This window comes from Plecotus auritus, assembly GCF_963455305.1.
Source record: "Plecotus auritus genome assembly, chromosome: 1".
NCBI classification, from domain to species: Eukaryota; Metazoa; Chordata; class Mammalia; order Chiroptera; family Vespertilionidae; genus Plecotus; species Plecotus auritus.
The window spans coordinates 221,640,915-221,663,836 of record NC_137770.1 but is presented as its reverse complement, the minus strand read 5'-3'; the positions used below and the strand labels follow the sequence as shown (position 1 = coordinate 221,663,836).

The 22,922-nt window shown below is 40.1% G+C and overlaps 1 protein-coding gene across 12 annotated transcripts in view; it reads left to right on the top strand.

Moving 5' to 3' along the window:
• The window catches only part of LIMCH1 (LIM and calponin homology domains 1), a gene marked incomplete at its 5' end in the record, with an annotated part of 329,460 nt that extends 307,286 nt beyond the window's left edge, over window positions 1-22,174 (top strand). For 7 of the 12 annotated variants that reach the window (XM_080656359.1, XM_080656358.1, XM_080656360.1 and 4 more), the window contains 8 exons: window positions 1,010-1,102; window positions 2,016-2,120; window positions 3,025-3,152; window positions 4,707-4,828; window positions 5,090-5,213; window positions 9,095-9,203; window positions 11,835-11,937; window positions 19,311-22,174. In XM_080656359.1, the coding sequence (XP_080512485.1) occupies window positions 1,010-1,102; window positions 2,016-2,120; window positions 3,025-3,152; window positions 4,707-4,828; window positions 5,090-5,213; window positions 9,095-9,203; window positions 11,835-11,937; window positions 19,311-19,336 (810 nt within the window). In that variant the 3' untranslated portion in view covers window positions 19,337-22,174. Of the gene's footprint in view, window positions 1-1,009; window positions 1,103-2,015; window positions 2,121-3,024; window positions 3,153-4,706; window positions 4,829-5,089; window positions 5,214-7,460; window positions 7,548-9,094; window positions 9,204-11,834; window positions 11,938-19,310 lie in introns of all 12 variants that reach the window. The other 5 variants (XM_080656356.1, XM_080656355.1, XM_080656357.1 and 2 more) reach the window with 1 other exon arrangement.
• Between the last annotated feature and the right edge of the window lie 748 nt (window positions 22,175-22,922).

Here is a 22,922-nt window from a genome sequence, read left to right as displayed (position 1 = left end):
AGGAGGATAGGAGCCCAGACTTGTCTGAGCCTCAGAGAGAGGTTTGGCAATAATTAGCCTAAAGCATTTGACTGTTATGTCGTACACTTGGCTGATTCCTTTGTCTCCGTCACGTCAGGGGTGCCATTCCCAAGCACCCAGGGGTGTCAGTTCTCATTTTAGGCATTAATTTTCATCGCCGTTTATTCATTTCTTCCAGTCAGCGGTCAGGAACTCTGGTCACATTTTCAAAGCTGTTCTTATTCAGAGTATGTTATTCTTTTCCCCCAGAAGTGGTGACTAGTGTTCTATTATTTCTGGAAACAAGAAATGGCAGTTCTGATACTGAAGCCTTCTAGTGGGCTGTTTAAAAGCTACTCTTAATTCAGAAGTTTCTTAAAGCTAGGGACATTGCATTTGGGTACAATGGCTTCAAACAAAGAGTAATTTGGCTACTCAACTAATTACCATCTTATCCACTTTGGACCTTTCTGCAGGGTTCGTTTTTTTTACCCTTTATTAAACTCTCCCAGCAGCAAACATATTTCTATTAGCAGAATGGCAAAACTAGTGGTTTAGCTAACCTCCTAGGACAAAACTCGAGTGAAGAAAGAGTTTAGAATCTTTGAATCTTTTCATCTTTTCTCTTTTGTAAGCAAGTGCCTATTCGTATATCTGAAAAACAGTTCTACAAAACAGCAGAAAATACACAATGGGGCAAAAGTAGATTTACAGTTGTGAGAACACAAAACAGTTTTAAACTTGCATTATTATTTATTAATTACTGTATTATTTTCCAGAGGGACAACTGTAAACCTACTTTTGCCCCCACCCTGTGCTGTTCTCCCTGGGGTTTAGGCTCCTAACATGTTTGAGTACCACACAACGCTATTCCCCTTGTGCTGCATGATCGGGTTAGATTCAGAATGTTACAAGAAGATGGTCTCTCAACATGTTGGCTTTGAGGGGGGATGTCCCAATGATGCGTGCAATGGTCGGTTCAGAACAGTCTCTGGAAATTCTGTAACAGGAGCGATACCAGAAAGAGCAGGACAAGCTGAAAGAAGAGTGGGAAAAGGCCCAAAAGGAGGTGGAAGAGGAAGAACGCAGATACTATGAGGAGGTAGGACATTCCCAAGAAGGAATTGGACCTTGTGGTCCTAGTTTCTCAACGACTATCAATGCTTTTGTGTCTGTGGTTTGTGTGTACATGTGGCTGTGGCTGATTATCTTCACCCATAGCAGAGCCCATCAACCTCTTTAAAAGGGTCATACCCTGTAGGCACTAAAAGACCACAATTCCTCCAAATTCAGTTTGTGATCGGGTGTGCTGAGTCATGGTCAAGGGTGACAGTATAGTTATAGCTGATCTCTAGTCAGAGAGTCAGATTCTTGGTTTATCTTAGAGAGAGGACATTGATATCAATTTCTTTGTTAGTGTGTTTGTTTGAGCAAGCATTGTTTGGTGGTGAATTAATTTTATGAGGATAACTTTGATATCAAGGCCAAATGAGTCTTACCACTGCACTCACTCTATGGTACTGAAGAGATTTAGTACCATAGGCTGAGTGCAGTGCTAGGGAATGGTGGGGAGGAATATTTGGTTTTGTAGGTTTCATATTTTTTAGATGAACAAACCAGACCACATTAGATAATTTAAAGGGAGCTACATTTTATCTATATTATCTAAAATTTGTTTATGATTAATAATATAGTGAATTTTATCTTCAATAATAATTTTTGTACATAATCCAATCCCTACAGCATTTCTAATAAGGCTTCTTGAATCTCACCAACTAATTAATTTGTGAAGACTTTGTTTTTCTATTAAATCAAATGCTAATTTCTAAATCATTGCCCATAGAGAGTATTATCTGATTTATGTGCTTTTAGAAAATAAGACCTTTTTTTAATGCCCTGCTTGTTTGCATATAATTCTGATGTCTTTTTTCTAAAGTTCCTTAATGAAATTTTTCTCTTGACAAATATGATACTTGATTTTTCCCCCTTTCATTAATTCCCGTTCTTCCTCTTAGGAGCGCAAAATAATTGAAGACACTGTGGTTCCATTTACTATTTCTTCAAGTTCTGCAGACCAGCTGTCAACATCCTCCTCTGTGACTGAAGGCAGTGGAACAGTGGTGAGACTATAGATTAAAAGCAGTTTGTGAAATAAATAAACCTAAAATAAACCTAAAAGAAGTATAAAGCCACACAGCCAAGTTTTCCATGAGTTTAAATCCAGGACTGGCTATTTCCCTAGGTTCATGTCAGCTACTACCTGGCCATCATACACCATGGTATTGTCATTCCATGGCCAAATCCTAGAGCCTTTGCCCAAGGAGCAGTATAGTCATTGCTGAGGCCAGATCTGTCCCACAGGCTGGCTACCAACGTCTCTCTGCACTGGCTGGTTAGGTCCTAATTCATGGGCCATGTGCTGGGAAAACTTCTTTCTGCCCATCATTGGTTCATTCAATAGGCTTGCATTCCTCTCTGCCATAACACACGTCCCTTTGCACTGGTGGCAGCAGCAAGATGCCAACAGCAGGCTCTCCACCAGCCTCCATCAAAGTTGCTTCTAACCCACTCTTAAAATTCCACATGAAGTTTACATGTGTCTTCAAGGGCTGGAGAGAGCCCAGAACAGCCGGTCTACCTCCATATCCCCCAAACAAGGTAGGTGGTGGACAGAAGTCATACCAGACCCTGGATAGTCTATAGTCTGCATTAAAGAAAATAATGGTGGGCACTATAAAGCCATTTGTCCTGAAATTAGCAGTTCTGTGACTGTTTGATTTTGAAACAGTAGGTTTTCTAAACTATCCCCCTCTATGATAACTTCTGAAAAAGATCCAGATTGCATGTTTATTTTAAATCGTTACAGCTCAGTTACTATTCAATTAATTTGAACAGCTGTTCCTTAACTTGCAGGCAATGTGATTGGGGGGGAGGTGGGGAAGCTTCAAGTATTCCATAGCCAGAGATGAGTGTTGTCCAGTGGGTTTAATTTATATTTAAGATTATCCTTGTTTTCCCTATTAGAATAAGATGGATCTGGAAAACTGTCATGAAGAAGAACAAGAGACAAGACAGAAGAAACCATTCCCGGGGGGCAACAATGGCTTGTTGCTTGAGCCTAGAGAAAGTGGTCCCCTGGAGGAAAAGGGCAGGTATGCCCCTCAGTTCAGGCTGTCGGTCTAAATGCACAAAACCAGGCTCTGCCTGCTCTCTCCCAGGAAGAGTGCTCATTGCTGATGCAAATCATATTCGCCTTTGAAATGATCATTCCAGTAATACATTACATATTGCTTGAACACATTCTAATGACTCTGAAGTCAGTGTCCTTATGCAATTGAATATAAATAGCCTGATTTTAAATAGGCAAAGCCTTTTTCAAATGAGAGGAGACAGTATAGATCAGAGAAGGAGCATGTGGTCCATTCAAAGCCCTAAACCTAAACATTGCTCACCTGAGATAGTTGATGTGTCTGGAGGGATAGAGGTTGAAGACATGTGCTGGGTCCCACCCACTGTGGTTTTACTGTGGACCTGAACTCTGCTGTTAGTATCCTCTGAGCTGTGAGAAGCCACGTTTACTCTGTGTGATAATATAAAGAACAACCAACAAATTGATTGAGTGTGAGTAACGCCCCCACACACACACTCATGGGTTCTAGTCTATCCCATGGGAGCAGAATCTGATCGTAGCTTTGGGCAATGGTAAGTTTGTTGCTTCCACCCCACACCTAACCTAGAAGGGACCCACAGAGACCCAGGAGGCTCTGCCACGAGCACGTTCTTTATGAGACAGATGTTTGCCTCTGCAGCTCTGAGATACTAGATAGATATTGATAAGTGTGCATGCTGGACCAGGTTGCACGTACACACACGCCATCCGCAGAGGAATGGCTATCGAAGGGTTATTTTCAAAGACTGGTCAGTTTGGGGTTGGAATCAGCAGGTATCAAACCCACCAGTGAACACTTTAGAAGGTTTCTATTGGCCCTTCTGGTGGGATCTGCTCTGAGAATCCTCCTATGCCCGTCAGTTAGAAGGCTGGGTGAGGTGTAGGGTAAAGGGGCTCGGGGCCCATGTCCAGAGTCTGCGGAGCCCTTGGAATAGCACACCTGCTTCCAGGTAACACTGTTTAAAGGGACTTTCCAGTTTTATGAAATGAAAGCCACCCATCAGGAATTTTTGAGCACCACTGATAAGCATTTTATGTGACTTTTTTATAGTTCTCCAAACAGTCTCTGTTGTTGCCAGGGACTCTTTAAAATCTCTTCAATCCCTCCTTTCTTTATACACAGACGCTATGAAAAGGCTATGTAGATAACCATGAACTGCCAAAGTCCCACGTGGTGCAAATGATTTCTACAATAAGTCCTCTCGTGAAAATCTGGGAGAGTCCAGCAGTTAGCTCTGACTTCTCTTGAAATTATTAGAATGAATTGCTTGGTGGGCAAGGAGGTGGGAAGGACATCAGAAATGATGGTTTCTCAAGCTTGTTAAATTGATGGATAATAAAAACGAGTAGCAGTTCAGAGCATTTAAACCTAGTTTAAAATAAAAAGAATAAATAAGCATTTAGTTAGCCCTCATTTGTGTGTGTGTTGTTTTTTTCATATTGAAATTGGTACTTCCATACCCTAAAGGATAAGATCAATAATTTTAGCTCAGTTGCTTTTATCTCTGTTCTGAAATATACTTACTTATTTTAACAGACTTATCCAAGGGGCCTTGACTGATTCTGAGAACCCTGTATCAAAAGGAACCCATCCAAATGATCAGCTGGATACAGAAGCTGGGGCCCCACACTGTGGGGTGAACCCGCAGCTAGCTCAGGGTAAGGAAGGAGAAGACCAACCGATGTTTAAATTATTGTACGACAGCCCCACTTGTCATCCAGACAGATAGGAATTCTATTGGCTACAAGCTTCCTAGCTTATGCTCTATAGCACCGTGAATAAACTCCCACCACCGAGTGCCAGACTCGCCGTGGACTCACCTTGAGACCTCAGCAGGCATTAGCACTTTAAAGAAAGGTGGCTTACTAAGCAAAGGTGGTGTTACTGAGCACTAAGTTTATGTTCTTGACTGGCCTCAGGTCCATCCCGGAATCAGCAGGTATCAAACCTGCCAATGAACACGTTAGAAGATGTGAAGCCAAAAACCCTCCAATTGGATAACAGCATTAACCATCAGATTGAGTCACCGAGTGAAAGGCGGAAGTGAGTAACCAAAGATAGATGTGGAATTCCTTGTTCTTTTTAATGTATTGACTAAGATAGGGGAAAATGAAAATGCGTGTGATAGCAAGGTGTTAGCAGCATTTTCGTGCTTTCTCTCTCTTGAATCTCATTGACAAGGTAACAAATGTTTATGGAAATTTAGGACAGTCTCCCAGACAAGTAATTATACGCTCTGAGTTTATCAATTTGAAAGAGGCCAAGTAATGCTTTTAACCCACAAATCTAAACATTGAAAAGAATTTGCAGGCATGTTGTGTTAACAATTTCTTTAAGTGAGTTAAATTGTCTCAAAATCTATTGACAAATATTCTTTTAAGGGAAAAAATGTTTCCTCTCATTATCATTCTCTCCCTTTTAGGTAGCTACCTTAGGCTATATTTTAATTTTGTAAGATTTATATTTTTTTACAATAATAGTTTCTAATATTTTTGATACATTTCAATATAACAGGCACTGCGTTGAAGGGTTTACCTAGCTTTTCGCTTCTTTTCATAAATTAACTCACTGAGCTCTCCCAATAACTTCAATTGAGTTATTATTCCCATTTTTCAGAGGAGGAAATAGAGGCTCAAGGAAATTAAATAACTTATTCAAAGTACTTGACAGCTTTAGTGGTAGAGAAATTCAAATTTATACCACAGTTCAATGGTAAGATCATATGTGAACCAGAGGTTCTTTGTAATCAGTTTTTAAAATACAACATTCATTATACTTTAGCGAGTCTCTCTACCTGGAGCCAGCCCACCTGGATTCAGATTTTGACTCTGCCACTTGCCTGTGTAGGGCTTTGAGCAAGTTGATTAATCTTTCTCTGCTTCAGTTTCTTCACGTATAAAATGGCAATAATAATGCTACCTACCTGTGAGGTTTTGTACCTGACGAATAATAAGTACTACGTAGTATAGCTGGTGGTAGACAATGACAAGACGGTGATGAGGATGAGGATGACTTGTTTTATAAGTTCAACTTGTGACCTTATTTTTCTGTTACATTTTAAAAATGCTGTTTGCACCATTCCCCCCTTTTCTCTTATGTCTACCCCAATTTTGTTTCTATGTGCCTAGATGACACTCGGAATAAATAGACACTGAAATCACACAGAAGTAATCATGATTGTTATTGATTATTGCAGTGATTTCCGACCGTTTTTTAGGCACTGGTACTTATCCTCTAGGGCAGCCGTGGGCAAACTATGGCCCGCGGGCCGGATCTGGCCCGTTCGGCTATTCTATCCGGCCCGCGGAGCCGAAAGAGCAGAGGGTTCTCTTGCTCTCCCCTCCTCTCCTTTACTTTGAATTTATATTAGTTCACACAAACACTCCATCCATGCTTTTGTTCCGGCCCTCCGGTCCAGTTTAAGAACCCATTGTGGCCCTCGAGTCAAAAAGTTTGCCCACCCCTGCTGTAGGGTATTACCTGAAAACGTGACATTTTGGAGGAAACGAGCTCTGCCTGAGGAGGAGGTGTGGGTGGGCAGTGGGCTCGGGGAGTTATTCCAAAACCAGTTAGAAGACAGAGGACTCGTGCTCTGTTCACGCCTGTGCTGGCATTTCTCTTGTCCTCATTACTTTTTCCGTGTCCTGTCCCTTTCTTTACAAGTGAAATGAACTTCTATAAGCAAGAGCCCAGAACTGACAGCTAACCACAGGCAGGGCTGTGCAACCAACCGCCCCTGTGAGGCCATTCTGGTAGCATCTGGCTGGGGACCGTTGTGCTCTGTAGATGCCTATGACATAGCCGTTATTAAATGTTGTGAACACCGCCCCTCATCACGTCCTCAAAATGAATGTATTGATAGGGGTGGGAGCTACCCCACTGGAAAATAACTCCTTGAAGTTCTGCCCTTTATTTCTGGGTTCTCTGCACACGCTTTTCCCTAAATCCCTACTCACCTTGCCCCTCCCCCCCCATCTATGATTTTTATATCTAACGCAGTGTGCAATTTTAACTAAGCAAAGAACTTGGCAAAAATAAAGATGGAAAACTATTCTGGCTTTTCCATTCAACAGCGCCAGCCTGGTCTGAACTATACAGCCATTGCATGTATAAACTTTGCCAGACGAATTTACTGTTTTTGTTCTTTAGAAATAATTACCTCTAGGACACTCTGTGGTCTTTTCCTTGGATATCAGGGAAGTATTTTATTTCCTTACTAAAATGTCTTCTCTTAAAGGGTTAGGCTTCTCTTTCCTTGTCATAATTTTTGGCTCCTTTACCATGTTACAGGAAAAGCCCTCGAGAGAACTTCCAGGTGGGACACTTGTCCCCCTGTCCTCCCACCCCTCCTGGCCAGTCACCAAACCGGCACAAGAGGTCAGCAAGCCTTTCGGAGGCGGCTTTGTTTTGACTAGAGCCTGCCAAGCATAATTTGCACCAAATTCATGCTTGCCAAATGATTTTGAGAAGTTTGTCCATCAAATCTCTTTCAGCACACACACACAGGCAAGAGGAGGGAGAAAGCCAAGTGCGTGACGTTGGCACGGCTGTGGCCACAGGCCTTTAATGATATTCTGTGGAAATTGCAATCTAATAATAAAATCCAACAGACAGTTGCCGGGCTCCTCAGTTGGCGCCTTCCCCTCCAAGATGGCTCGGTCCTTCTAGGCTGATGGCTCTCCCAGAGAACCAGGCAGGGCCGAGCCGCGAAACTGCATCCTTCCTCCCCCTACTCAGGCTGTCTAAGGATGGATGTTAATTGGGCCCCATGATATTCTTAAAAGCTGCCCGAGTTCCCACTCACTGGAGAGACCAATTACTGAGGAGTACTCCAAGATTTCTTTGATTTAGACATTTCATTTAGCTACTGGGTAGAGGGAAATCTTAACAAATAGGGTTTGCTTAGGGCAACTCTTCCTCTTTTCTGTTTTCCTCCTTTCTGTTTTTGCTGTCCCTCTGTACCCTCATGGCTGCTGAATGGTATTGCACATTTTCAAACTTCTTGTGTAATTCCAAGCACTTTCCAGACGATAGGCACCGTGGCCAGCTGATCTTAGCGGTGGGCAAGCCGCCCCAGGAGACAGCCAGCTTATTCCTCACCTGGTGTTGGTCTGCTGGGTTTGATTCTTATCCACTGGCAGGCACTGTGCTGGCTGATGGGCTGGGGGGTACAGAGATGGGGTCCAGGCAGCCCATGCCCTCAAGGGGCTTACAACTCCGAGAGGATGTCGAGTGCCCAGGTTATAGTCACGGAGTTTACACTGGAAGGAGCAGTAGAGATCATCTAGTCCAACCCTCTCGTTTTGAAGGTGAAAGAGAAACCCAAAGTGAGTTCTTTACACCAGATCCCAGAACCTAGGGACAAAGCAGGATCTGATCCCATATTGGCCTGTGGCCTGTGGCGCTGTATCACAATTGCCTCTCTATTTTTATACAAAAAAAAAAGATTTCTTTTCTTAATAGGTAAAAGAAATGCCCTCGTGGGCCAATGAATCAATTATAGAAAATTTTAAAGCAACATTGAAATCTTAGTAAAGCTAAATTTGATGATCTTTTAGGGCTTATATAAACATGTGATGAATACATGGAATCATTTCAAGGCATTTGATCATTGTGGTTGAATAAAAAACACACATTTCTTGTATCAGTTAACTAAAACACACGCGTACACATGCATATATACATGCACGCCAGATTCTCTACCACAATGGAGGCCCATTGTATTTAGTCTAGCACTTGTTTGCCAATTATATCTAATGCTTCATTGCTGCTCATTATCAGTTCAGTAATTGTCATTTCACTCATGAGATAAACATTTTTTAAATCCATGTTTTCATTTTTTTTTTGCAAGAGGCTACATATTTGTGTATGTAACCAACTATTCTGAATGGGAGGTTTGATTATTATGCACGGTTTTGACCTAGGTCTATCAGTGGGAAGAAGCTGTGCTCATCCTGTGGGCTTCCTTTGGGGAAAGGAGCTGCGATGATCATTGAGACCCTCAATCTCTATTTTCACATCCAGTGCTTCAGGGTATGTATTCATCACTCTCCTCTCTAAGCACATGGTGTCCTTTGGCGTCGCTCTGGGCTGAGACATACATACCTCCTGGAAACCCTGATGGCCTTTGCTCGTGAGGCCGGCCCTTCTGTGTGTACAGAGTGTGCGTGGAATCCAGCCTTCGGGAGGAAGCTCTCAGCTATCATGCGTTCCTCTGGGATGTCAGCTTAGAAGTAGCAAAACAGGTTTGTGCAATGTGTCTTTGTGAAACAGGTTTCGTTGCTGAAGAGCATCTATTCTGGCAGGAAGCTGAGAATGCTACCCTGGGAGGCCAGTAATACTTCTGCATCTCTTAGGGCATGTGAATTTATTGGGAAGGTAATATCCTTGCAGCTTCTCAAACTCTTGTGACTTAATGTTGAAAATTTTCTGTCAGTTCAGTGTGGTTAGAGCTAGTGGCAAAGTTGAATGTGTCTGTGATCCCAAACTGAATAGCATTTCCTCTGAGAAGCTGCCCTGCTCCCCCAGACTAAGTCTCTCGCCTTTGTTACAGGGCCTTACAGAACCTTTCATGGTCCGTATCACTCACTGTTGCCTTGTTTAATTATCATGTCCTTTAACAAACGATCAACTCCATAAAAGCAGGAGCCATGTCTGCCTGGCTCACCACTATTTCTTCTGCACCTAGCAGACATGGTGTCTGTCAACATTTTTAGATGAATGAATTAATAAGTTTACTGAAAACGAGGAGGCTTAGATTCTAACCCCAGATTTCCTGCTAATCACTTTCCTAGTAAGTGATTTAACCAGTTATAGCTGATTTATTATAAAATTTATAAGTTGGCCTCTTTCAGTATTTCCCTCTTTTTTTTCTTTTTTTCTTTTTCTTTTTTTTTTTGCTCATAGACATCTTTCAAATTAATATATAATTTTTGAAACTAAACCTTCTTCCTCTGATAAGAGTCATTTCTTTCTCTTTATAATCCTGATGTGCTTTCCTTGTCCTTCTTGAATTTTGTTCTGTGTCTTGTTGGTAGATTCCTCATCTATAAAGTACACTTGCATGGGGTTAAAATAACTCCCACTTTACTGATAAGCTAAGGGAAAGTAAGTGACATTGTCCCAAAATGTAACAGCCTCAATACTCACTGGGAAGCAAAGCTTGTCTTGGACAAAACACAATATGGAGACTCAATGAGTTTATCAATATTCTCACTGGAAAATTAACCAAGATAATGCATGTATTAAATGGTCTAGGAGTATTTTGAGGTTCAAGGCATTTACATTTTAAAATCTCATGGTAATGCCAAGATAATATGTTCCAACACCAGAGTTTGTTCTCTGAAACTTTACCAGAACTCAAAATAAAGAGGTGGCAAAGAGTCTGCAAATTCTCAAGAGACAAGAGACTCCTTTTCTAAGCTGTCAAGGCCATTATTCTCTCTCATCTTTCACTTCCTGGTCTGACCTGATGCTTTAAGATACATACCTGTGTAATGTAGATGCAACTTGTAACATAATTTGGATGAAGCCTCCCTCTGTCCCCAATGACCTTAAAACATGAGACTGAGGCTGGCACTCTTCTCCTGAGCTCAGTCCTGATCTCCTGGCGAGAGGCTGGCATCAGAACCAACCCCTACTGCCACTCCTGCCACTCCTCTGGTGCACCCAGCACAGTCTATCCCACAGTTTCTGTCTGCACTCAAGCTGACTTAGCTGAAAGAAGTGCCATTCTCTGTGGATTTGTTATCTGGGTGTCACTGCCTTTAATGTGGAAAGATAAGGTGAATAGCTATTTCCAAGGAACTCTGATCTGGCAGAACTTACCAACACTGCTGTAAAGCATTTAGTGATTATTCACAGACAAGTTTTCATTCATAATCTGCTAGCCATGTGTTTCTTTAAAACCACTAGCATGTAATCTGTTTAAAATGGTTCATAGGTCAAATATATGGTGACGGAAGAAGATTTGACTTTGGGTGGTAAACACACAATGCAATATAAAGAGGATGTATTATAGAATTTTACTCTTGAAACCTATATAAATTTATTAACCAATGTCACCCCAATAAATTTAGCTAAAAAATAATAAAATGGTTCTTCCATCTTGATTGAGAAAAGGCATGTGATAGAGGTTAACAGCATAGGTTTTGGGATTAACCCAACACCACTTACTGGATTTACAACCTTGGACAAATCAGCTAACTTCTCTGAACCATCGTCCTTCTCTGTAAAATGCACGGAGTTACCATAAAATGCTAAAAGTATATTGTTGCTGTAAGTCAGTTATTTTTTAAAAAATATATTTTTATTGATTTCAGAGAGGAAGGGAGAGGGAGAGAGAGATAGAAACATCAATGATGAAAGAGAATCATTGATTGGCTGCCTCCTGCACACCCCCTACTGGGGATCAAGCCCACAACCCGGGCATGTGCCCTTGACTGGAATCGAACTCGGGATCCTTCAGTCCCCAGGCTGATGCTCTATCCACTGAGCCAAACCAGCTAGGGCTGTAAGTCATTTCTTAGTGCAGCATCTAACACATAGCAGATGCTCAACAAATGTGGAGGTTGTATAAGTGATTATTGCGCTATTCATGTAAACAGTAACTAAGCATCATAAAGTTTTATGCATCGTATAACTTCTGTTCTTTCTCCCCTGTAGTGTGGAATTTGTAAAGGTCAGCTTGGAGATGCAATGAGTGGGACGGATGTTAGGATTCGAAATGGTCTTCTAAACTGTAATGATTGCTACATGCGATCCAGAAGTAAGTACTGGAGTGAAATACCTCGAGATGAGTGAGTGCAATAGTATGCCTTTCTAGGACCCATTTGAGGAATTCAATTATTTCTGCCCATCAGTTGACACTCCTACCCTGAGGGAAAGATTTATTAACATCTAGGTAAAGGACGCGATAATGAAGTAACCCCTTAATTACCACTTGTTTCTTATTAGAAGTTACTGCTTGGGTGTGGCCAAATTCTTTTCATCCTGAAGTGCATTAATACACCAGCAGATAAAAACTGTGGGCCAAGTTTGAGGCATTGCCTGAGCTCACCATAGAGACTTTGGTGAGATAGAAGGCAGATAGAAGGTCTGTAAAACACTATTTGCTTGCCGACACATATCTTTAGAAGACCAGCACCATTGGGGGAGAGGGGTTAAAGTGTGAAGAATGGCTCTCCATTGTTCAGCAAATCAAGCCCCAGCTCCTCTTTAGCTGCATGTCCTACATTCAGGAGTTTCATGACATAATATGTTGTTGGTCCCAACTAAATTTAAAGTTCCTAAGAGGCCAAATGATGGGTTCTGCTCTTTGTGAATCCCTGCCCTCATTCAAGATACCTGAGTACATAATCAGAGCTTAACAAGTGTGTGCTGTCTTGAAGCTCCCTAGAGCAGCCTGCCCTCGGATCTTGGATCTGGGTTTCCTAGCATAGAAGGTTCATGTTAGTTTGTGGGGCACCAGGGGGTGCTGTTGCCCAGCTGCTATTTAGAAAATCTGAAAATAGCCAGTGGCTAAACCTCTAAATCCAGCCTCACTCTCCATCGTAAATATAGCCCTTCTGGTGCCTGGCCTATATAGCCCTTCTGGTGCCTGGCCTAGACAACAAGAGACTCTTCTATGGGAATTCATTGGTCAGAAACTCTTTCTTTGAAAAAAAAGGGTGGAAAAAAAAACCCCAAGATGGCGACATAGGTAAACACCTATACTGCTGCCTTGCACAACAATTTCAAAACTACAACTAAAAGACAAAACGAACATCATCCAGAACCACCAGAAAGCTGGCTGAGTGGAAATTCTACAACTAGAAGGAAAGAGAAAAGGACACTGAGACTCAGAGGAGCTGTGGAGGGCAGAGGTGCGGAGATAGGAAGATACGTGCGCGTGCGGAAAGAGCGGGCGGCTGAATACGAGGCTGGCTTTCTCTAACGGGAAGGAGACAAAGGCTCCCCACTGCGCTGAACTCCAGTTCTGGGTGAGACTCGGGGAACCCAGACTCATACGGGGTGAAACTGGACTGTCAGGAGGAAGCACACTGAGACTCAGGGGAGCTGCGGAAGGTAGAGGCGCGCGCGCACGCAGAGAGAGCGTACAGCTAAGCGCATGGCTGGCTTTCTTGTTCGGGAGGGGAAAAAAACCTCCCGACTGCACTGTACTCCATTTCCAGGTGAGACTTTGGGTACCCAGACTCATTCGGGGAGAAACTGGACTGTCTGGCAGTGGGCAAAACTCGAGGGAAGCTTTCTCTCAGAGGTGTGTGCAGCCATTGCCTCGGGACACTGAGACCCAGGGGCCTCTTAGGGTGGGGCTGATGGGAAACCAAGGCTGTCTGCTCCACCCTGAGACTCCGCCCCATCCAAGCTGAGCACAGAAGCTCTCCCAGCCTAGACACAGCTGATCCTCACAGCCAATTGGCCTGGAGGTCAACTCCTCCCAGTGATACCAACAACAATCTAGGCTTAACTACAACAAGACTGTGCACACAGCCCACAAAGGGGTGCACCAAGAGTGTCCACCTCAGGTAACTGGGGAGGCTGAGCCACTGGGCCCTATAGGACACCTCGCACACAAAGCCACTCTATCAACTCAGGGAAGCAACTAAAATGCAGAGACAAAGAGGCAGGTCACAAATGAAAGAAATGGAGGAAAGCAAACTACTGGATATAGAGTTCAAAAACCACAGTTATAAGGTTTTTCAAGAATTTTCTAGAAAAGGCTGATAAATTTAGCGAGACCCTTGAGGATATGAAAAAGGATCAACTAGAAATTAAGCATACACTGACTGAAATAAACAATATTATACAGAGACCTAAAAGCAGACTAGAAGATCACAAGAATCAAGTAAAAGATTTGAAATACAAAGAAGCAAAAAACACTCAACCAGAAAAGCAAAAATAAAAAAAAATCCAAAAATATGAAGATAGTGTAAGGAGCCTCTGGGACAACTTCAAGCATACCAACATCAGAATTATGGGGGTCCCAAAAGAAGAAAGAGAGCAAGATACTGAAAACGTATTTAAAGACACAGTGACCGAAAACTTCCCCCACCTGGTGAAAGAAATAGACTTACAAGTCCAGGAAGTGCAGAGGACCCCAAACAAAAGGAATCCAAAGAGGACCACACCAAGACACATCATAATTAAAATGCCAAGAGCAAAAGACAAAGAGAGAATATTAAAAGCAGCAAGAGAAAAACAGTTAATTACCTACAAGGGAGCACCCATACGACTGTCAGCTGATTTCTCAACAGAAACTATGCAGGCCAGACCGGAGTGGCAAGAAATATTCAAAGTGATGAATAGCAAGAACCTACAACCAAGATTACTCTACCCAGCAAAGCTAACATTCAGAATGGAAGGTCAGATAAAGAGCTTCACAGATAAGAAAAAGCTAAAGGAGTTCATCAGCACCAAACCGGTATTATATGAAATGCTGAAAGGTATTCCTTAAGAAGAGGAAGAAAAAGAAAAAGATAAAGATAAAAATTATGAACAACAAATACATGTCTATCAACAAGTGAATCTAAAAACCAAGTGAATAAAAAATCTGGTGAACAGAATAAACTGGTGAATATAATAGAATCAGGGGTATAGAAAGGGAGTGGACTGACAATTCTCAGGGGGAAAGGGGTGTGGATGGTATGGGAAGAGACTGGACAAAAATCGTACACCCATGGATGAGGACAGTGTCGGGGGGGTAAGGGCAGAGGGTGAGGTGGGAACCGGGTGGAGGGGAGCTAAGGGGGATAAAAGAGGAACAATTGTAATAATCTGAACAATAAAGATTCATTTAAAAAAAAAGGGTGGAGGAATGAAGAGATGGTGTTTAAAATACAAGAATGTTTTGTTATTTCTCCAAGTAAAGGAAGTGACATTTTTATAGCTTTTTTAATATGGATCTCTAAATCTACAAGACTAAATACTTTAAGAGTAAAAATTGAAATTAAATTCGTTTATAGCTATAGGTTTAGTATAATTTGAGAAATATCTGCATTTTTAATAAAATTATGTGAAATAAAAATTTAATCAAATCCAGGTGATTTTGATCTATCATAAACATTTGACTTCAGGCCAGAACAGTTCCAACTTAGAGCTGAGCTGGTACCATCAAACTGGACTATTTATATTACATATTATATTTTTATATTATATACATTTATATCTTATATATTTTTACCAGATATTACATATAATATACACATGTAACATCTATGTTATATATTATATATGTTTATACCATGTACATAGAGCATATATAAACATATGCTATAAATATATTATATATTTATACCATGTATAATGTATTTACACATGGTGTAAACATATAATATTGATATTGATACTAAGTATTAAACATGTAAAATCTGGTATTAATAGTATAATATATATATATTCCATGCATACACAAATAACTATATACATGTGTAATGTATAATATATTTTTAAGTGAATTTTTTTGTCTTTATACATTAGAAATGAAAACTAAACCCTCTATTCCCGTTTTCAAGGTGATTTTTTCTATCATCTATAAATTATACTTTTTCTCAGCCAGCTGAGTGTGACCCAGGGAACCAGAAGAGGGCACTGCTAGGTTGCAGGACTGTTGGGCCAGATTTGGAAAGCGCTGTAAATCAGAACTTCTTCCATAATTTAAAGTGCTTGAAGGATGCCAGCAGAAAGCAAGCATGAACCCACCTCTGGGTGACAGTAACCTGTTTTCATCTAGATTTTTATTTTAATTGAGAAGTTGGATGATTCATTGTCATTTCTTTTGGAAATTAGCTTTTTGGATCTAGGCCAGAAATTTTTTTCCTATGGATACAACAATAAGGGGCATTAACTGTTTTTAATTCCAAATCTAAAGACAAGAACTGTGGAGTTTCAGTAACAGTCTCAGAAGATGAAAAACAAGAGAGTGATTTGGAGGTAGACTAAAGATAGGATTTTTTTCTGTGTTTATTTTATATTTTAATGCAATATTTTACTAGGATTTTTTTTTGGAATGCTAAGATCCTAAGAAGAAATAAAAAGTCTTACTATCTCCCCAGACATTCAAAAATAAATAAGTAAAAGTTATAAGTGGTATCAGGTTAAAAAAAATTGAATGTTCAGAAAGATACCAAATTAAAAGTAAAAAAACAAAAATCCACTGTAACCACTTTCTAATAATCGCTTGGGGAGAGGGGCAGAATGTATGTTTGTGCAGGTGTACACACGGACACTCACAGATGCACGTGTTGGTTTCTCTTTCACAAAGGTAACCACAGTCAGTGTTCTGCACTTAGTTTCCCGTGCCGTTGTTTTTAACTTAATGATATTTCTTGACAGTTTTTCCGTGTACCATGTCCTTCCTCATCATTTTTTTCAATGGGTTTTTGATAGCTGCATACAATCCCATTGTATGGATTTACCATAATTTAAAACTAAACCTCCATGAATGGGCATTCCAGTCGTTTCCAGTTTTCTAATATTATTTTTTAAATGCTCCCATGAACGTCCTGCACGTATGTCCTGATGGACATTTGAAAGTATTTCCTCAGGGTAGATTGGGAGCAGAGGGACCGCTGAGTTAAACGGCATGTGCTCTCTCATTGTCAGACAAGTTGCCCTACTATCTTCCTTCCAGAAAAGCGCTCTCTCCCTGTGAGGTGCATCCCTTTCTCTCCATGGCTGTCAGCTCTGGGTATTATCAAACGTTTAAATTTCCACTCTGCGAGGTGCTTTGATCTGTATGTCTCTAATTATAAGTGAGTTTGACCACCTTTTCATACGTGTATTCACCATTTATATTATTTTCTATTTTAAAAAAAGTACTTCTTCATCCTTTGCCCATTGTTCTATTGGCATTTGACTTATATGAGTTTTTATAAATTAAAGACATTTTCCTTTTATTTTATATTTGCTGCTTGTTGCATTTATCATTCACCTTTCTACTTTATGATTTTTTTTCATAGGAAAGATTTTTACTTAGGTAACTTAACATATCTTTTTTTATTTCTTTTCTTTTTTTTTTTTTTTTTGGATTCTGTGTTTTGCATCCTACTTAGAAAAGCTCTCACTGCTCCAATGTCATAAATTTAGCTGAGATTTCTGCTAGGATTGTTTTTTGTTTTCTTTTTCACATGTAGATTTGTGACATCAGGATTGTATTTTGGGGTAAGAAATGAGATAGATATCCAGCTTTTTTCCCCCCAATTAGCCAATTGTGTGAATATAACTTTAATGTATAATCTGTTTTTTCCTCACTAATTTGAAATGCCAGCTTTCTCATAAACTAAGTTCACATATATATTTAGGTCTATTTCTAGATATTATATGTTTTATTAATCTATTTATTATCTCACATCAAACAATTTTAATTATTATAACTTCGTAATATGTTTTAAAACTGAGTCATAATGGCCATCTTAACTCCAATTATTTTTTCCAAAATTTCCTAACTCTTCTCTCATGTTTAGTTTTCCAGATAAATGTTAATATCATTTTAGGCTAAACTTCAAGTCCACACATCACTGGGAGCATGGCCAGCACATCTGAAAATACTGCTTATTTTTTTTCTTGGTGTCATAAGAAAAACATACATGTTAGGAGTGAACAGGTGGAGGGGATAATAATGAGCTAGAGAAATATAAATACACTTGAATTGGTTGACTATATCCCAGATGCAATAAAAGAGTCAGAATGGAAAGAAATAGCTAAAAATCATTTTTCTTTTTTCTTTATTTGATTTTGATCTGAGTTGAGAAGAGGGGAGATGGATAGATTCGAGGGGTGGTTTACATCATAGGCATTCTAAGTGAAACAAAATAATTTCATTGTATGGAATAATAAAACCTGAATATATAATCCTATTTTCTTCAAGTAACTAGTCACATTTAAATGAAATTTTTCTCTTGGAGAGGAAAAATAGCATAACAGCATATTAAAATGCAATTCCTAAAAGCAATGTAAACAGTTTTTAAGTTCGTATGTAAATGGCAATGGAAGTGCAAAACAAATTACCTGTCAGGGATCGAGCCGGCACATGTCTCACTTGTGCCATTTGTGCCTGGGCGTTGGGTGACTGTGTCTTTGTGTCTGTTCCATCATTCACTCGAATGAAATGTGTTTAATGCAAAATCCCCGGGGTCTTTTCCAATGTTGCAGTTGCCTCGTCACAACTGTAGTGCCTAAAGTGAAGGAGAAAGTTTGTGAAGCTTTCAGCAGGAAATAATGGAACCCAAACCATCCTTCCTAGATAGGGTTGCCAGATTTAAAAAAACATAAGATGGCCAGTTAAATATTTTTTTGCCCTCTTAAGTTTGAATTTCAGATAAACAATAATTACTATTGTAGGTGTATGTTTCAAATACTGCATGTTCAGGATTTAGCACTATTATATCCCAAATATCATATTGGATAGACACTTAGGCTAAAAATTGTATTTGTTGTTTCTCTGACATTCAGATTTTACTGAGTGTTCTGTGTTTTTCGTTGCTACTCTAGCAATCCTCTTTCTAGATCATGTGCCAAATTCCTCCCGTTGCAATGTCTTTATTCTTAGAGAAACCAAAACCTAAAGAAACTGAGAGAAGAAAGAATATTTTCTTGCTTATTTGCCAAGAAGGCAAGGTAGAAAACTTGATGGAGATCATATGGTATAGGGCAGTGGTTGGCAAACTCATTAGTCAACAGAGCCAAATATCAACAGAACAACAATTGAAATTTCTTTTGAGAGCCAAATTTTTTAAACTTAAACTTCTTCTAACACCACTTCTTCAAAATAGACTCGCCCAGGCTGTGGTATTTTGTGGAAGAGCCACACTCAAGGGGCCAGAGCCGCATGTGGCTCGCGAGCCGCAGTTTGCCGACCACTAATATAGGGTGAAATCCAGAGGCTTTCTACCGAATTTTACAGGGCATGTGAATCACTTGGGCTCTTGTGAAGTTCTGGGAGGGGGCTCAGAAGTCAAGCTCCGGGTAATACCAATACTGCTCCTCCTGGGACCACACGGAGCGGGAGGGTGGGACACGTTTTCCTCCCTGGAGGAAAGAGGCTTTGGCAGAGGCCATAGCTAATTTGGGAAATTTTTAAACATCTGAAACAAGAAGCATTGATTACTTTAACCAAATGTCGCTCTGATTTCTTTATCACAGGTGCTGGCCAACCCACAACATTGTGACATGGTTTTCAAGACCCCAGATCACTCACCACTTCTCTCTTGAGAGTGTCCCCTGGCAATTGTTTAACAGAATCCCATGTCCAGGGGCTTCTCAGCATTCATCTAATTTCTGAAAGGCTATTCTAAAAGGTGGTATCTGTTCTTTCATAGCACAGTGTTTGTGTTTTTCCTGTTTGTTGTTTTTCTTTTTTTTTGCATTTGCACAATATATACAAAAGCATATTGAACTATAATGATTCTGACTAGATCAAAAGAAGGTCTTAGCATGGTCGAACAGGCTTGTGGTTTAAAATGTGTTATTCTCTTCTTTGGGGAGTTGATGAGATAGATGATTCAATAAACCTGTTTTGTTTTAGTATTTCTAGGAATTAAATACTTTGTGTTTACAAAATTGAGCTGCAGAAAGTGCAAGACATGCCAATTTGAGACACGGGGTCTTTTAAGACAGGAGCTTACAAGTAATGCATTTCAGATACTAAAAACCACATATAGCTCTGAGCTATAACTTGTTTTTAATGCAATGACACTAGTCTGATAATATATACTGTAATCCTGAAACATTTGTGTTACTTACCTTTTGAGGCAGAAGTCATACTGATAAATTATTGCACCGTTAGTATTAGGTTTAGTGTGCTTTGAAGGTTATGTCATTGATAGAGTCTGGTCCATCAAATAAAGAGAACCCTTGCAATGTCAGCTAGACGTGCACTCTGGACATTGCCCAAGGGTAGGGGAACCCAGAGAAAACATTTTGGTCATCATTTCCAAAGTCCTTTCCAAAATATGTGAGGAAGTTTGATCTTCAAAAGAGTGATGGGCCCATGCCAGCCACCAGGGCTTTGTTGCTTGCTTCTCTTCAGACTCTACATTCAATAAAAGACTCAGCATAAGGCATATGGAAACCCTCATCGAGGTCGGTCCTTCATTAAGTGAGACCACTGCTCACCCTTGCCTGCAAGGTCTTCTTGAGGGCACAGGTGTCTAAAGAACAGCATTAAGTTCATCCTAATAGAATCCAAATGGCATGTGATGTGATAAGCCACTGGAGTGTCATCAGCAAGAACCTGCAGGTCACATGTGCACTGCCCACCCTAATGGACATCTGCTCTTCCTCATTCTCCTACATCACCGGCTCTCTCTGCTAACAAGAATTCTGAACCTTGCTCATGGAGGCCTTCAGAGAGGAACTCTTGTGGAGAGCTGCTTACTTTTTAAGCCCTGTGTGGTGTTTCAGCTGGCCAAGAGGGGAATCTAGTGACTAAGAAGCATCACGTTTTAAATCTCCAGGCTATTTTCTTTAGGACTGGGGAAAAGGGGACTATTTATTCTGCCTTGAAACGATGGCAAATAAGTGAAGAGGACCTTTTGTGACTGTAGACTGTGGATATCCGCCTAATAGATTCATGTAGTCATTAAAGGAGACCAAGTAGATGTTCTTCTGTTACGTAAGCAATAATTTTTTTTCTGTCCTATTGAGTATGGCTAGCAATTATTTATTTACATGCTAGATGGTTCTCTGCATGTGGGTTCCATATAAGTGCAGAAATTCTCTCAGCCACTGGAGGTATTTTGACCATTTTGTCATTTGGATGAGCTGCGGTTAGATTGAAATTCACACATCACTTCATTAAAAATTGTGCCTTAGAAAATGCAAAGCTGTTGCACACAGTATGAATTATGGATGCAGTACATTGAAGAGAGATGAAGTCACTTCCAAGTTCCCAAGACTTCTCCTGGAGGTGTTTGCTGTTTTACAGGGAAAAATAAATAAAATTTAAAAAAAAGAAAAATAGAAAACATGAAAAAAGTTTTGAAAATGTACAGATTAAGTTCAATATTTTGATTAACCACCTGCATGTTTTATTAAATATTTTGATAATGTGATGTTTACACTTTGCATGATATTAGCAGAGTACTTTACCAGAAATAATGCACAAAAACATGTACAATACGATCATTCATAACCGGTTTTTATAGGATACTTTTTACATGTGGAACTCCATCCGTTATGTAGGGATTATATGAATATTGCACATTCTCTTCTGGTTTCACAGACCCATTTATACACATTTCTTAGTGAGACTCATTGTACATGTATTGAAGCTAGAATCGAGTCAAGAAAAATAAAGCCCATTCTCTGACTGCGAGATGTGCTTCCCCATAATGAACAATAGTCACCAGCACAGAATAATCTCCAACATTTTCTAAATTCTAATTGCCAACTGTTTCTATTTATATTTGATTTATATTTCATTTGGAGTCTGTTACATGGCAGCTCAGGCAGACTAGATCTTGTTTTTTCCAAGGCAGCATAATGAGTATGATCTATTTCTTTTCAAATAATCTTTGAGATCCCAGGAAAAAAAAAAAAATTCTCTGCTCTGTGGAGCTACTATGTAAATGTGTTTGCTTTTAAAAAAAAATGATACAAGTGAGTGATTTATCGTTCCCAAGGAAGTACATCTGATCTTTTTTTTTTTCATACTCCAAAAGCCAGTCCCTTCTCTTTCTTAAGAAAAAATGGGTAACTGTTATTCAGTAGCCAACTTTCATGCCATTTTCTCGTTCTTTCTATGTAGTGGTATTAATGCAATACATATTCTAGTTATCTCTACAGTTTAAGACTTAACGAACTGAAATGATCCACCTCATGTGTGAGTCTGTCCAAAAGATGTTACTGTTCTGGGTGGGCCAATGTTCTATATCAGTTACACTAACCTTCATTTAAAATATTTATTCTAAAATGCCTCTGAGAAATAGTAAAAAACAAATAAAAAGTTGTCTAAAATGCAACAGCTTTTATAGTAAATGTACATTTATAAATAAAATACTCAAATCAACTTTGTATTCCGTCGATGATTTGTTTGTTTTGGGGGGAGGGGACAGGTTGGTTTTCTGACTTGAGGAAAAGAGAATCAAGCTTTCTACTATAGCTTTTGGTTCAAAGTTCCATAGTCAGATGACGGCAATGATGCCTATTTGCATATGCATATTATGCATTTTTGCGTTCAACTCAAATTTACCAGCTAATTGCAGGAGTCACTAAGGAATTGCCATCCACTGAAGGATTCAAATACCTTAAGATGAGCCCTGGCTGGTTTGGCTCAGTGGATGGAGCGTCGGCCTGCGGACTGCAGGGTCCCAGGTTCGATTCTGGTCGGGGGCATGTGCCTTGGTTGCGGGCACATCCCCAGCTGATCGATGTTTCTCTCTCATCAATGTTTCTAGCTCTCTATCCCCCTTCCTTCCTCTCTGTAAAAAATCAATAAAATACACTTAAAAAAAAAAAAAAAACCCAAATACCTTAAGATGAGGCACATAGCCATGAGAGAACAGGCAAATGCCAGTGGAAATGATCTGAAACAACCAAATGATGGTCACCTTCCAACACTGGCTAGAGAAAACGCAGTCAAGCTCTTTAACGTGGCTGTGTTCTGCCACTTCCCCAGCGCTGCCCCCAAGGTTCCCCTCTCACTGTACTCAGTTTGATTCTTGGGGGTCTTTTTCTCCGTTGTTGAACCAGGGAATAAATGTTGCAAAACAGTGGCATCCTGTGACACTGTTGCTTTCCAAAATACACTTGTAG